At 50.6% G+C, this 11853-nt stretch overlaps 1 protein-coding gene and 1 long non-coding RNA gene across 2 annotated transcripts in view; one reads left to right on the plus strand and one right to left on the minus strand.

Annotated features, from left to right (window-relative positions):
* LOC116406986 (lysine-specific demethylase 5A-like) overlaps positions 1–2869 on the plus strand; it is a 5329-nt gene extending 2460 nt beyond the window's left edge. The window contains exons 2-3 of the mRNA XM_031892317.1: positions 2231–2353; positions 2559–2869. Coding sequence (XP_031748177.1) covers positions 2234–2353; positions 2559–2756 — 318 coding nt within the window. The 5' untranslated portion in view covers positions 2231–2233 and the 3' untranslated portion in view covers positions 2757–2869. The remainder of the gene's footprint in view (positions 1–2230; positions 2354–2558) is intronic.
* Positions 2155–2629, minus strand: LOC116406998. The gene is made up of 2 exons (XR_004219959.1): positions 2537–2629; positions 2155–2377 (listed from the first exon to the last, which is right to left on the minus strand). It is a non-coding gene; the product is annotated as an uncharacterized LOC116406998 (long non-coding RNA).
* Positions 2870–11853: the final 8984 nt, after the last annotated feature.

The following is an 11853-nucleotide window of genomic DNA, read 5'->3' on the forward strand; positions in this document are numbered from 1 at the left end:
CATAAAATCCACCCCGCCCGCCTTCCACTAAATCCGCCGCCCCCCGCCCTTCCACTAAATCCCCCCGCCCCCGCCTTCCACTGAATCCACCCCCCGCGTCTGGGGTTATAGAAATGCGCTATGCGATGTGGATACGCGGTTGGATAGCCCCCTTCCACTGAATCCCGCCGCCCGCCCCTTCCACTGAATCACCCGCCGCCCGCCCCTTCCACTGAATCCACCCCCCCTCCCCCGCCGCCCTCTCCACTGAATCCACCCGCCCGCCGCCCCTTCCACTGAATCCACCCGCCCGCCCGCCTTCCACTGAATCCACCCGCCGCCCGCCCTTCCACTGAATCCACCCGCACCCCCTTCATGAACCACCGCCCCGCCCGCCCTTCACTGAATCCAACCCGCTCCCCGCCGCCCCTTCCACTGAATCCACCCGCCCGCCCTTCCACTGAATCACCCGCCGCTCCCGCCCCTTCCACTGAATCCACCGCCCGCCCGCCCCTTCCACTGAATCACCCGCCGCCTCCGCCCGCCCCTTCCACTGAATCCACCGCCGCCCGCCCTCCACTGATCCCCGCTCGCCCCCTCGCCCGCCCCTTCCACTGAATCCACCCGCCGCCCGCCCCTTCCACTGAATCCACCCGCCCCGCCGCCCCTTCCACTGAATCCACCCGCCGCCCCTTCCACTGAATCCACCCGCCCGCCCGCCCCTTCCACTGAATCCACGCACTCCCCGCCTTCACTGAATCACCCGCCCTCCGCCCCTTCCACTGAATCCACCCGCCCTCCCGCCCTTCCACTGAATCCACCCGCCCTCCCGCCCCTTCCACTGATCCACCGCCCTCCGCCGCCCTTCACATGAATCCACCCGCCCTCCGCCCCTTCCACTAAATCCACCCGCCCTCCCGCCCTTCCACTGAATCCACCCGCCCTCCGCCTTCCACTGAATCACAGGTCCTCAGGGCTGATCATTTACTGATAATTGTCTCTACATGTGTTTTAGCAGAGGCAATTCTCAGTATTGTCTATGGCAGGGGATTTTCTGGCATTTAGTAGCCATGAAAAAGTAGCTGCTACTAGTAGCTCTGTGTGTTCTTCACCCTTAAGGTTGTAACCCTTAGGGGCTGATTTACTTACCCACGAACGGGTCGAATGGAGTCCGATTGCGTTTTTTTCGTAATGATCGGTACTTTGCGATTTTTTCGTATGTTTTGCGATTTTTTCGGATTCTTTACGAATTTTTCGGATCCAGTACGATTTTTGCGTAAAAAAGTTGCGCATTTTGCGTAGCGTTAAAACTTACGCGAAAAGTTGCGCATTTTTCGTAGCGTTAAGTTTTAACGCTACGAAAAATGCGCAACTTTTCGCGTAAGTTTTAACGCTACGAAAAATGCGCAACTTTTTACGCAACTTTCGTAATGGATACGAAAAACTCGCGTTTTTACGCAAAAATCGTATTGGTAACGAAAAATTCGTACAGAATCCGAAAAAATCGCAAAACATACGAAAAAGTCGCAAAATGTTCGTTTTCAAGTCGGAACTTTTCCAATTCGGGTCGGATTCGTGGGTTAGTAAATCAGCCCCTTAGACTTTATTGAAAACACTGTGAATTTTAACTACAATTCCAAAAAGAGAAAAGGAAGTTAAAAAGTCCAGTGTGTTATAGACCATATTGTTGGTAACTTTACATCGCTGGACAACTGCAAGTGGCTATGTATATGTTTGGCCGTAATACTGATTGTATTGTAGAACTTAAATATAGAAATAAGTGTTCAGGTTTGATGTTAGAATTAGGGTAGACAATTTACAGCAGCTTTCCACCTATAAGGGCTCTGGCACACGGGGAGATTAGTCGCCCGCGACAAATCTCCCTGTTCGCGGGCAACTAATCTCCCCGAATTGCCATTCCACCGGCAAAAATGTGTCGCCGGTGGGATGGCACACACGGCGGCGCGATTGCGGCAACTTCGGCGATTTGCCGAAATCTCCTGCGCAGCGTGTGCCATCCCACCGGCGACTTACATTTTCACCGGTGGGATGGCAATTCAGGGAGATTAGTCGCCCGCGAACAGGGAGATTTGTCGCGGGCAACTAATCTCCCCGTGTGCCAGAGCCCTAAAGAATGCTGGGAGTTGTAGTTCACAGCAGTCGTAAGGCTATAAGTTAATTACTCTTTGCTTTAGTATAGTATGTTATCTGCAGGCTTGCACCCTGACTGTCGGAATTTTCTTTCATCCAGGCAATGACCCGTGTCAAACTCGATTTCTTGGATCAGCTGGGAAAATTTTGGGAGCTGCAAGGTTCCGCGCTCAGAATTCCAGTGGTGGATGGCAAGCTGTTGGGTGTGTATGCACTGAGCAAGGTGGGCGTGCAGGGACAGGTGGTTCTGCAGATAAACAACATACGCATTAGCATCTTGCAGTGTCTTCTGCGCCAGGATTAAATGGTTTACTGTAATTAAATAACTGCAGGAAGTTTATATAATTACACCTTTCTAAAAGAACAGAAAGGGCCTTATTGCCCAAAGCCATCCGTAGACTGTTACCTTCTTTCCTTTTTCACTCCAGGTGGTTTCCAGTGAGGGGGGCTTTGAGGTTGTCACTAAAGAGAAGAAATGGTCTCAGGTGGGCAATCGGATGGGATACCAGCCAGGCAAAGGCACAGGCTCTCTTCTGAAGTTGCACTATGACCGAATCCTCTACCCCTACGAGCTGTTCCAGTCTGGCGTCAGCCTGATGGTAAGAAATGCACCTAGAATATTCTAGAGAGAAACCTTCTGTTTCAGTTTTTAGTAAAGGTACCGGTATAGGACCTGTTATCCAGAATGCTCGGGACCTGGGGCTTTTCAGATAAGGGTTCTTTCCGTAATTTGGATCATTTAAACCTCACAGGATTGTTTTGCATCCAATAAGGATTAATCATATCTTAGTTGGGATCAAGTACAGGTACTGTTTTATTATTACAGGGAAAAGGGAATCATTTAACCATTAAATAAACCCAATAGGGCTGTTCTGCCCCAATAAGGGGTAATTATATCTTAGTTGGGATCAAGTACAGGTACTGTTTTATTATTACAGGGAAAAGGGAATCATTTAACCATTAAATAAACCCAATAGGGCTGTTCTGCCCCAATAAGAGGTAATTATATCTTAGTTGGGATCAAGTACAGGTACTGTTTTATTAATACAGAGAAAAAGGAAAACATTTTTAAAATTTAGAATTATTTGCTTATAATGGAGTCTATGGGAGACGGCCTTTCAGTAATTCGGAACTTTCTGGATAATGGGTTAATGTACTGTTGCCCTGAACTGGTAAAAGCTGTGTGTTTGCCTCAGAAAGACTGCCATAGTTTATACATAAACAAAGCTGCTGTGTAGCCATGGGGGCAGCCATTCAAGCTGGAAAAACAGGAGAAAAGGCACAGGTTACGTAGCAGATAACAGATATTCTCTGTAGAATTCAATGGGAATCTACAAAGCTTATTTGTTATTTGCTATGTAACCTGTGCTTTTCTTTCCAGCTTGAATGGCTGCCCCGGGGCTACACAGCAGCTTTGTTTATATAAACTATAGTAGTCTTTCTGAAGCAAACACAAACTTTTACCTTTGCAGGGCTTTGCTACACTTTACATTTTTGGTCTTACTGTCCCTTTAAGTCTTTCAGGGCTCAGTGTCCTTCTATGGAAAGTGGTGGCAGTTCAGTTCCCACCCAGCCAAGCTGGTAGCCTATTGGTCTGTGTGTGGGTCCTGCCAAGTTCTAGGGTTGCCACCTCACCCCTTTAATACTGGCCACATATTGAATCCACATGTTGCATGGCTAATTAGCAATTCATATAGATGCATGCTGCATGGCTGTACATGAACCAGTTCAGTCTGCAGCATGCATCTCAATGATTTGTTAATTAGCCATGCAAGGCGTGGATTCAATATGTGGCCGGTATTAAAGAGTGGTCAGGGCTTTATTTGGCCGCATCTAATTGTGAGCGGTGCCCTTAAACATATAGTGATGGCTGCAGGGAATTATAATCCATCCTGCTATACGGCTAAGGGGGAGGCTGGTGTGTGTGACCTTCACTTTCAGCCACTAATCTCAGGTCACAGGCCTGATAAATCCCAACGGCATCCGCCAAACAGCGAATGGGGCATGAGAAGGATGTGAGGGATTTGAGAGTCAGTTCAGCAAAAGCCCCGGAGCCTTGAGATTCAGTTGGATTTCCTAATGAAACAATAAGCAGCACAAGGTCAGGTACCCATCCCTGGGAGGGAAATGCACGAGCACCATGGTACTCCTCCTCCTCCTCCTCCTTCTATTGTATAATTAAAGTCACAAACTCACCTCTGGGTTGGATCTTGGAGGCTTGTAGAACTCTAAATTTGGATGCAGGGCCGGAATATTCTTGTGCGCCAGAGCTTTGCCGAGCTCACTCCAACTACTGTATCCTGGCAATAATGCTGGGCATTGGCTTAACTACTAAGAGAGTAAGGGGTGCTCTCCCCTTGCAATGCTAAGTAAGCTTTATCAGAACAGTCTACGTGAATACAGCCATAAGCATTCACAGAAACGCTGTGCTGAGTCCTCTATCAAAAAAAACAGGATTTCTTGTCAGGGGCGGGCCAAGCCGACCGGGCGCCCTAGGCAACCCGGTCGGCAAACTCCGCCCACCTCCCTGCCCCCGAACGGCGCATGTGCGCCAATGCACAGGAGGAGGTGGGAGGGGCGTGGCGGTTAGTTCAGTCATTGCCTCCGCCGCTAATGACAAGCGGCGGAGGCAATGACAAAGTAGCGCTAGGGGTAGGCAGGAGAGGCTCCTGCCTGGCGCCCCTCCATCGTTGCACCCTAGGCAGCTGCCTCTTCTGCCTACCCCTAGTTCCGGCCCTGTTTCTTGTCTCCTTGTTTGTAAACATGTTCTTCAGTAAATTCACTTTTGGTATGTTGCGTAGAGTGCCAGGGTCGGACTGGGGGGTTCAGGGCCCACCGGGGCTCCCGCCCCAGGGGCCCTGCAGGTGCCCCAGCCAGCCGTGTCCCCTACCCCCCCCAGGGGCCCCCCTAACCCCCCCGCAGGGCCCCCACCTGACGTCCTCCCTGAGTGCGTATAAATTGAACGCGTCGGGGTGGAACAGTCAGAAGGGGGAGCGCCGGCAAAGGTCGGACTGGGCCACTAGGGCCAGGGCCCACCGGGATTTTTCCCGGTGTCCCGGCGGCCCAGTCCAACCCTGTAGAGTGCTATTCTGAACAATTTGCAATTGGTCTTCATTTTTTTATTATTTGTGACACTGTGACCTACTGTGTCCGTAAGTTACCCTCCCATCTAGATTGTAAGCTCTTCGGGGCAGGGACCTCCATCCTCTTGTGTCTTTGACTCTTAACTTATTGCAACTGTATCTTGTATTTATTTATTTGTATTTATTTATTTGTATTTATTGTTATACGGAGTATTTATCTATTATTATCTTAATAACCCCCTGTTTGTATTAATGTATTCTACTGTACAGCGCTGTGTACATAAGTAGCACTTTATAAATAAAGATATACATACATACATACATTTGTGTTTTTTGAATTATTTAGCTTTATATTCAGCAACTCTCCTTCTTGGCCTTTTAGCAGCAATAAGGTTGCTAGGGTCCAAACTAGCCTAGCAACCAGGCAGTGGTTGGAATGAGAAACTGGGATATGTATAGGAGTGGGTCTGAATAGAAAGATAGGTAATAAAAAGTAACAATGACAAAGGACTCCACACCTCACTGCGGACCCTGAAGGGGGTTATAAACCTAGTTATGCTATAGAAGTTGCCCAAAAACATAATTATAGATGCAATAAAACTCACTAATGAGAATTCTACTGACCAAAATGCAATAGAATTCACCACTAAGAATCCCGATTCCCAGCACTGTGTCGGCCATCTTGCTGGTACCTTACATATAGAGATAATGATGGCATTTTCCCCGTCATTATATGGCACAGGAATCAGACATGGGGATAAAGGGACAGACTTGTTCAGTGCTGGGAAACTGTGCTTATTGCTCCCAACCAGGGCCACCATCAGAAATCACGGGGCCCCTCACAAAAAAATTTTCTGGGCCCCCCTCCTCCCACACCCCCAATGGCCCCTCCCACACACCCCCATCAATACAAAAGACATAGAGACATTGGTAGCCAGGGGTTACGTTTTGCATTGGTGCCAGGGCAGGTACCCCCTAAATCATTGCTAGCCAGCCCAGGGCCCCCTAAAACATCAGTGGTCCTCCCCCAAATTACACATACCGCAGGGCACCCCCAGCATCCTCCGGCCCCCCCAAGCATCCTTCAGCTTCCCCAAGGGCCCCCCCCAAGCATCCTTCATCTTCCACCAGGGCCCCCCAAGCCCTCCCCAGGCCCCCCCAAGCATCCTTCATCTTCCACCAGGGCCCCCCCCAAGCATCCTTCATCTTCCACCAGGGCCCCCCCCAAGCATCCTTCATCTTCCACCAGGCCCCCCCCAAGCATCCTTCATCTTCCACCAGGGCCCCCCAACCCCAAGCATCCTTCATCTTCCACCAGGGCCCCCCCACCCAAGCATTCTTCATCTTCCACCAGGGCCCCCCCCAAGCATCCTTCATCTTCCACCCAGGGCCCCCCCACCCCAAGCATTCTTCATCTTCCACCAGGCCCCCCCCAAAGCATCCTTCATCTTCCACCAGGGCCCCCCCAAGCATCCTTCATCTTCCACCAGGGCCCCCCCCCAAGCATCCTTCATCTTCCACCTAGGGCCCCCCCCCAAGCATCCTTCATCTTCCACCAGGGCCCCCCCCCAAGCATCCTTCATTTTCCACCAGGGCCCCCCCCCAAGCATCCTTCATCTTCCACCAGGGCCCCCCCCCCAAGCATCCTTCATCTTCCACCAGGGCCCCCCCCCCAAGCATCCTTCATCTTCCACCAGGGCCCCCCCCCCAAGCATCCTTCATCTTCCACCAGGCCCCCCCCCAAGCATCCTTCATCTTCCACCAGGGCACCCCCCCAAAGCATCCTTATCTTCCACCAGGGCACCCCCCCAAAAGCATCCTTCATCTTCCACCAGGGCCCCCCTCAAAGCATCCTTCATCTCTTTCATTTCCACCAGGGCATCCTTCATCTTCCACCAGGGCCCCCACCCTAAAGCATCCTTCATCTTCCACCAGGGCCCCCCCCCCAAAGCATCCTTCATCTTCCACCAGGGCACCCCCCAGCATCCTTTATCTTCCACAGGCACCCCCCAAAGCATCCTTCATCTTCCACCAGGGCCCCCCCTCAAAGCATCCTTCATCTTCCACCAGGGCCCCCCCCCCCAAAGCATCCTTCATCTTCCACCAGGGCTCCCAGCCCCCCCTAAGCATCCTTCATCTTCCACCAGGGCCCCCCCCAAAGCATCCTCCTCTTCACCAGGGCATCTTCCCCAGGGCATCTTCAGCTTCCCCCAGGGCCCAAGCACCTTCAATTTCCTCTCCAGCAGCGTCCTGCTCCCATGATGTCCTCCTCTCTGTTGCCGCGGCTCCCAGCTGCTTCTGTGCTTTCTAAGGTTGTGCTCTGTGCGTGTGACGTCAGTACGCACGGGCGCAACCTTATAAAGCGAGGATGCAGCAGAGAGCCGCGGCACGTAGAGGAAGACGCAACTGAAGATTGGGCCCGGGCCGGGCTTGATGAAAGGGGGCCCGGAAACTCTGGCGCGGCCGGGTCCCCTTTACAGCTAAAAATGCCCGGGCCCGGGATGGTCGTACCCCCTGTGCCCCCCTGATGGCGGCCCTGCTCCCAACTCCAATTGCAGGAACAGAGAACAGGGAGCCGGATTTACTCACATCAGCTGGGATTCTCATTGGGGGATTTTTTTTAATTTTGAGGGGTCGCTGGAGATTTGGGGAAAAGTTTTCAATACATTTCATTGAGCAATATTGCTTTAAGAATACAACTCCAATGTTTCTAGGCTACAGCTCCCAGCATGCCTCAGCCTTCATTATATATTGCATTATTCTGGGATTTGTAGTCCGGCACCAACTAAATACAGTTGGGTTGAGCAATGCAGTGCAGCAGGGTTTACAAGCCCTTTAGATTGGGTAATCCACCCAGCAGGTTGGGGCAAAGTCCTTTACTCAACATGATTTTAGGGACTACAATGCCTTTGGCAATGGGTGCAGCTATCAGGGAGTATTGGGAGGCAATAAGCAGTGGTTTATGGTGATTTATTGGCAGTTTCTTAAGCACTGATTAAACACCATGCTGGTCATGTACACACAGACCCAAGGCCTGAGCCCCTTGTTGCCCACTTTGGGCCTGTACATGGACCACTTCTGCCTACATCACTGGTGGGTGCAACTAGGGTCTGGTTTTGACCCAGACAGCCGCTCAGAAAGCTCTTTGCTACGGCCCATACGTATGAAGCTCAGCTTTAGATGCCCCGGTGTACCCGATTCCTGCATTTCTAACCCACTGACCTAAGAGTCAGGCAACTTGTGGGATGAGTATATTCTCAGTAATGCATCAATTGTGTATATTCATAGGGTTTCTGTGACTGCCTGTGGCTATGTTTGTACAAGGTTTATATATATTTCTGTAGCTGCACCAGGTTCAGCCTGGGGATATGGAAAAGTGTGCCATTCCCAAACTGGCATCAACTGTTGCTTTGGAACCTTTTATTATATTCTTATTGATCCATGGAAATCGACCTTCCCATTCCCAGTTGCCCCATGGAAACAAAGCACCATCTAACAGTCTAGATCACGGTTGTCCAATTGGAGGCCTGTGGGCCAGATGTGGTCCCCCAGAATTTTTGGGCCCCTAGTCTGCTCAAAGGCTCCATGAACTTCATTGTATGAAGACATCATTTTATTTTAACCTGATCCTCGAATATACTACAGGTATAGGAGCCATTATCTAGAATGCTTGGGACAAAGGGTATTCCGGATAAGGGGTCTTTCTGTAATTTGGATCTTCGTACCTTAAGTCTACTAAATAATCAATAAAACATTAATTAAACCCAATAGGGCTGTTCTGCCCCCAATAAGGATTATTTATATCTTAGTTGGGATCAAGTACAGGTACTGTTTTATTATTACAGAGAAAAGGGAATCATTTAACCATTAAATAAACCCAATAGGGCTGTTCTGCCCCAATAAGGGGTAATTATATCTTAGTTGGGATCAAGTACAGGTACTGTTTTATTATTACAGAGAAAAGGGAATCATTTAACCATTAAATAAACCCAATAGGGCTGTTCTGCCCCCAATAAGGGGTAATTATATCTTAGTTGGGATCAAGTACAGGTACTGTTTTATTATTACAGAGAAAAGCGCTAAAGGTCACCAAATAAAAAGTTGCGGCTTTTGGATATTTGGCGACGATTCCGAATTCAACAATTTGCCATCTAAAACTAGTCGATATTATGTAGAAGTCAATGGCAGATGTACCTTCCCTGGAAGATCTTTCTGGGGGCTTGTTTATTAACACTGGTGCAAATTTGCCCCTGGGCAGTAACCCATAGCAACCAATTGGAGTTTGGATTATTCCAGTCACCTGCAGGTAGAACAATGAATGCAACAATTTGATTGGTTGCCATGAGTTACTGCCCATGGTTGATAGCTGAAACAGTGTCACAAAGAAGCCTGCTGATTAAAAGACCTTGCAGGATAATTGGTCGCGACCGAAAAAAGTCTGGCCACCCCTGCCATAGGCAATCACTATTTGTTGGGCTGTTGGGCCTTTGTGTCCTTGAAATGCCAGGACCTATTTTTTACTCCAAGTCAGTACCTGGCTTCTGTCTATAACGCATAAATATATTACCTGGCATTGCCATTCCCTTACCTTTTCCCAAAATGCTTGCTCTCCAGATCGTCCAGTTATAAATAGCCAGGGCCGCCATCAGGGGGGCACAGTCGTCCCGGAGAATTTCTACATTTAAGGGGGGCCCAGCCATGCTTCTGGATAATCAAATAAGGGCCCAGTCAACCTTAACATTGGGCATCTTAAATTTCATTGGTTGTCAGCGGCTAATCCGATTGGTTGTGCCCCGTGCGCAACCTTATAAAAGGGCCTGTCTCTTGGAGGAGTCTGAAGTCACCGGAGCTGCCGCTGAAGGAGAAGAAGCCAAAGAACACCATCTTCGGAGGGCCCTGTCTTCGGGGCAATTGGGGCACTGTGTATGGGGGGGACTGGTTGGGGCAGGCAAAGCCGACCAGGTTGCCTAGGGCGCCCGACACTGGGGGTAAGTACACTGGCACACTGTTGCCTCATTCATTTGAATAGTTCTGCCCCATGTTATTCAGGTTGGGCAGAAGATATTTGTGCACCTCAATTTTAAAACGCTCCCACAGATTTTTAACTGGAAAGAGATCAGGGCTGTATTTAGTTCTGGTGCTGCCTTACCCACTGGACCTCTCCCCTACCCATACCCCTACCCCTGCTGTTCAGAGCAGTAAAGTTTGCCCATGGGCCAGTTGTTGAACAGAGGGAAGCCCCTCATTCACCTTCAGTTCTGGCACCAAATTGAGGATGGGGGTACATTTTTTCTAAACTGTTTCTTTCTATATAGGAACCATTGTATTTTGCACTGTTTTTAAAACCTTGGCTGAAAAGGTTTCTCTTAATTGACTTTCCTGACACCCAATAAATAGTGACTTTCTTTGGCACCTTATAGCCCCCCTGGCATTCCCAGTACCCAAAGGCACAAACAGCCCCCCCCAGCCCAATAAATAGTGACTGTCTGTGGCACCTTACAGCCCCCCTGGCATTCCCAGTACCCAGAGGAACAAACAGCCCCCCCAGCCCAATAAATTGTGACTGTCTGTGGCACCTTACAGTCCCCCTGGCATTCCCAGTACCCAGAGGCACAAACAGCCCCCCCAGCCCAATAAATAGTGACTGTCTGTGGCACCTTAAAGCCCCCCTGGCATTCCCAGTACCCAGAGGAACAAACAGCCCCCCCCCGGCCCAATAAATAGTGACTGTCTGTAGCACCTTACAGTACAGTCCCCCTGGCATTCCCAGTACCCAGAAGCACAAACAGCCCCCCCAGCCAAATAAATAGTGACTGTCTGTGGCACCTTACAGCCCCCCTGGCATTCCCAGTACCCAGAGGCACAAACAGCCCCCCCCCCAGCCCAATAAATAGTGACTGTCTGTAGCACCTTACAGTCCCCCTGGCATTCCCAGTACCCAGAGGAACAAACAGCCCCCCCAGCCCAATAAATAGTGACTGTCTGTGGCACCTTACAGCCCCCCTGGCATTCCCAGTACCCAGAGGCACAAACAGCCCCCCCCAGCCCAATAAATAGTGACTGTCTGTGGCACCTTACGGCCCCCCTGGCATTCCCAATACCGAGAGGAACAAACAGCCCCCCCAGCCCAATAAATAGTGACTATCTGTGGCACCTTACAGCCCCCCTGGCATTCCCAGTACCCAGAGGCACAAACAGCCCCCCCAGCCCAATAAATAGTGACTGTCTGTGGCACCTTACAGCCCCCCTGGCATTCCCAGTACCCAGAGGCACAAACAGCCCCCCCCCAGCCCAATAAATAGTGACTGTCTGTGGCACCTTACAGCCCCCCTGGCATTCCCAGTACCCAGAGGCACAAACAGCCCCCCAGCCCAATAAATAGTGACTGTCTGTGGCACCTTACAGCCCCCCTGGCATTCCCAGTACCCAGAGGCACAAACAGCCCCCCCAGCCCAATAAATAGTGACTGTCTGTGGCACCTTACAGCCCCCTGGCATTCCCAGTACCCAGAGGCACAAACAGCCCCCCCAGCCCAATAAATAGTGACTGTCTGTGGCACCTTACAGCCCCCCTGGCATTCCCAGTACCCAGAGGCACAAACAGCCCCCCCCAGCCCAATAAATAGTGACTGTCTGTGGCA

This window comes from Xenopus tropicalis, chromosome 8, assembly GCF_000004195.4.
Source record: "Xenopus tropicalis strain Nigerian chromosome 8, UCB_Xtro_10.0, whole genome shotgun sequence".
Lineage (NCBI taxonomy): Eukaryota > Metazoa > Chordata > Amphibia > Anura > Pipidae > Xenopus > Xenopus tropicalis.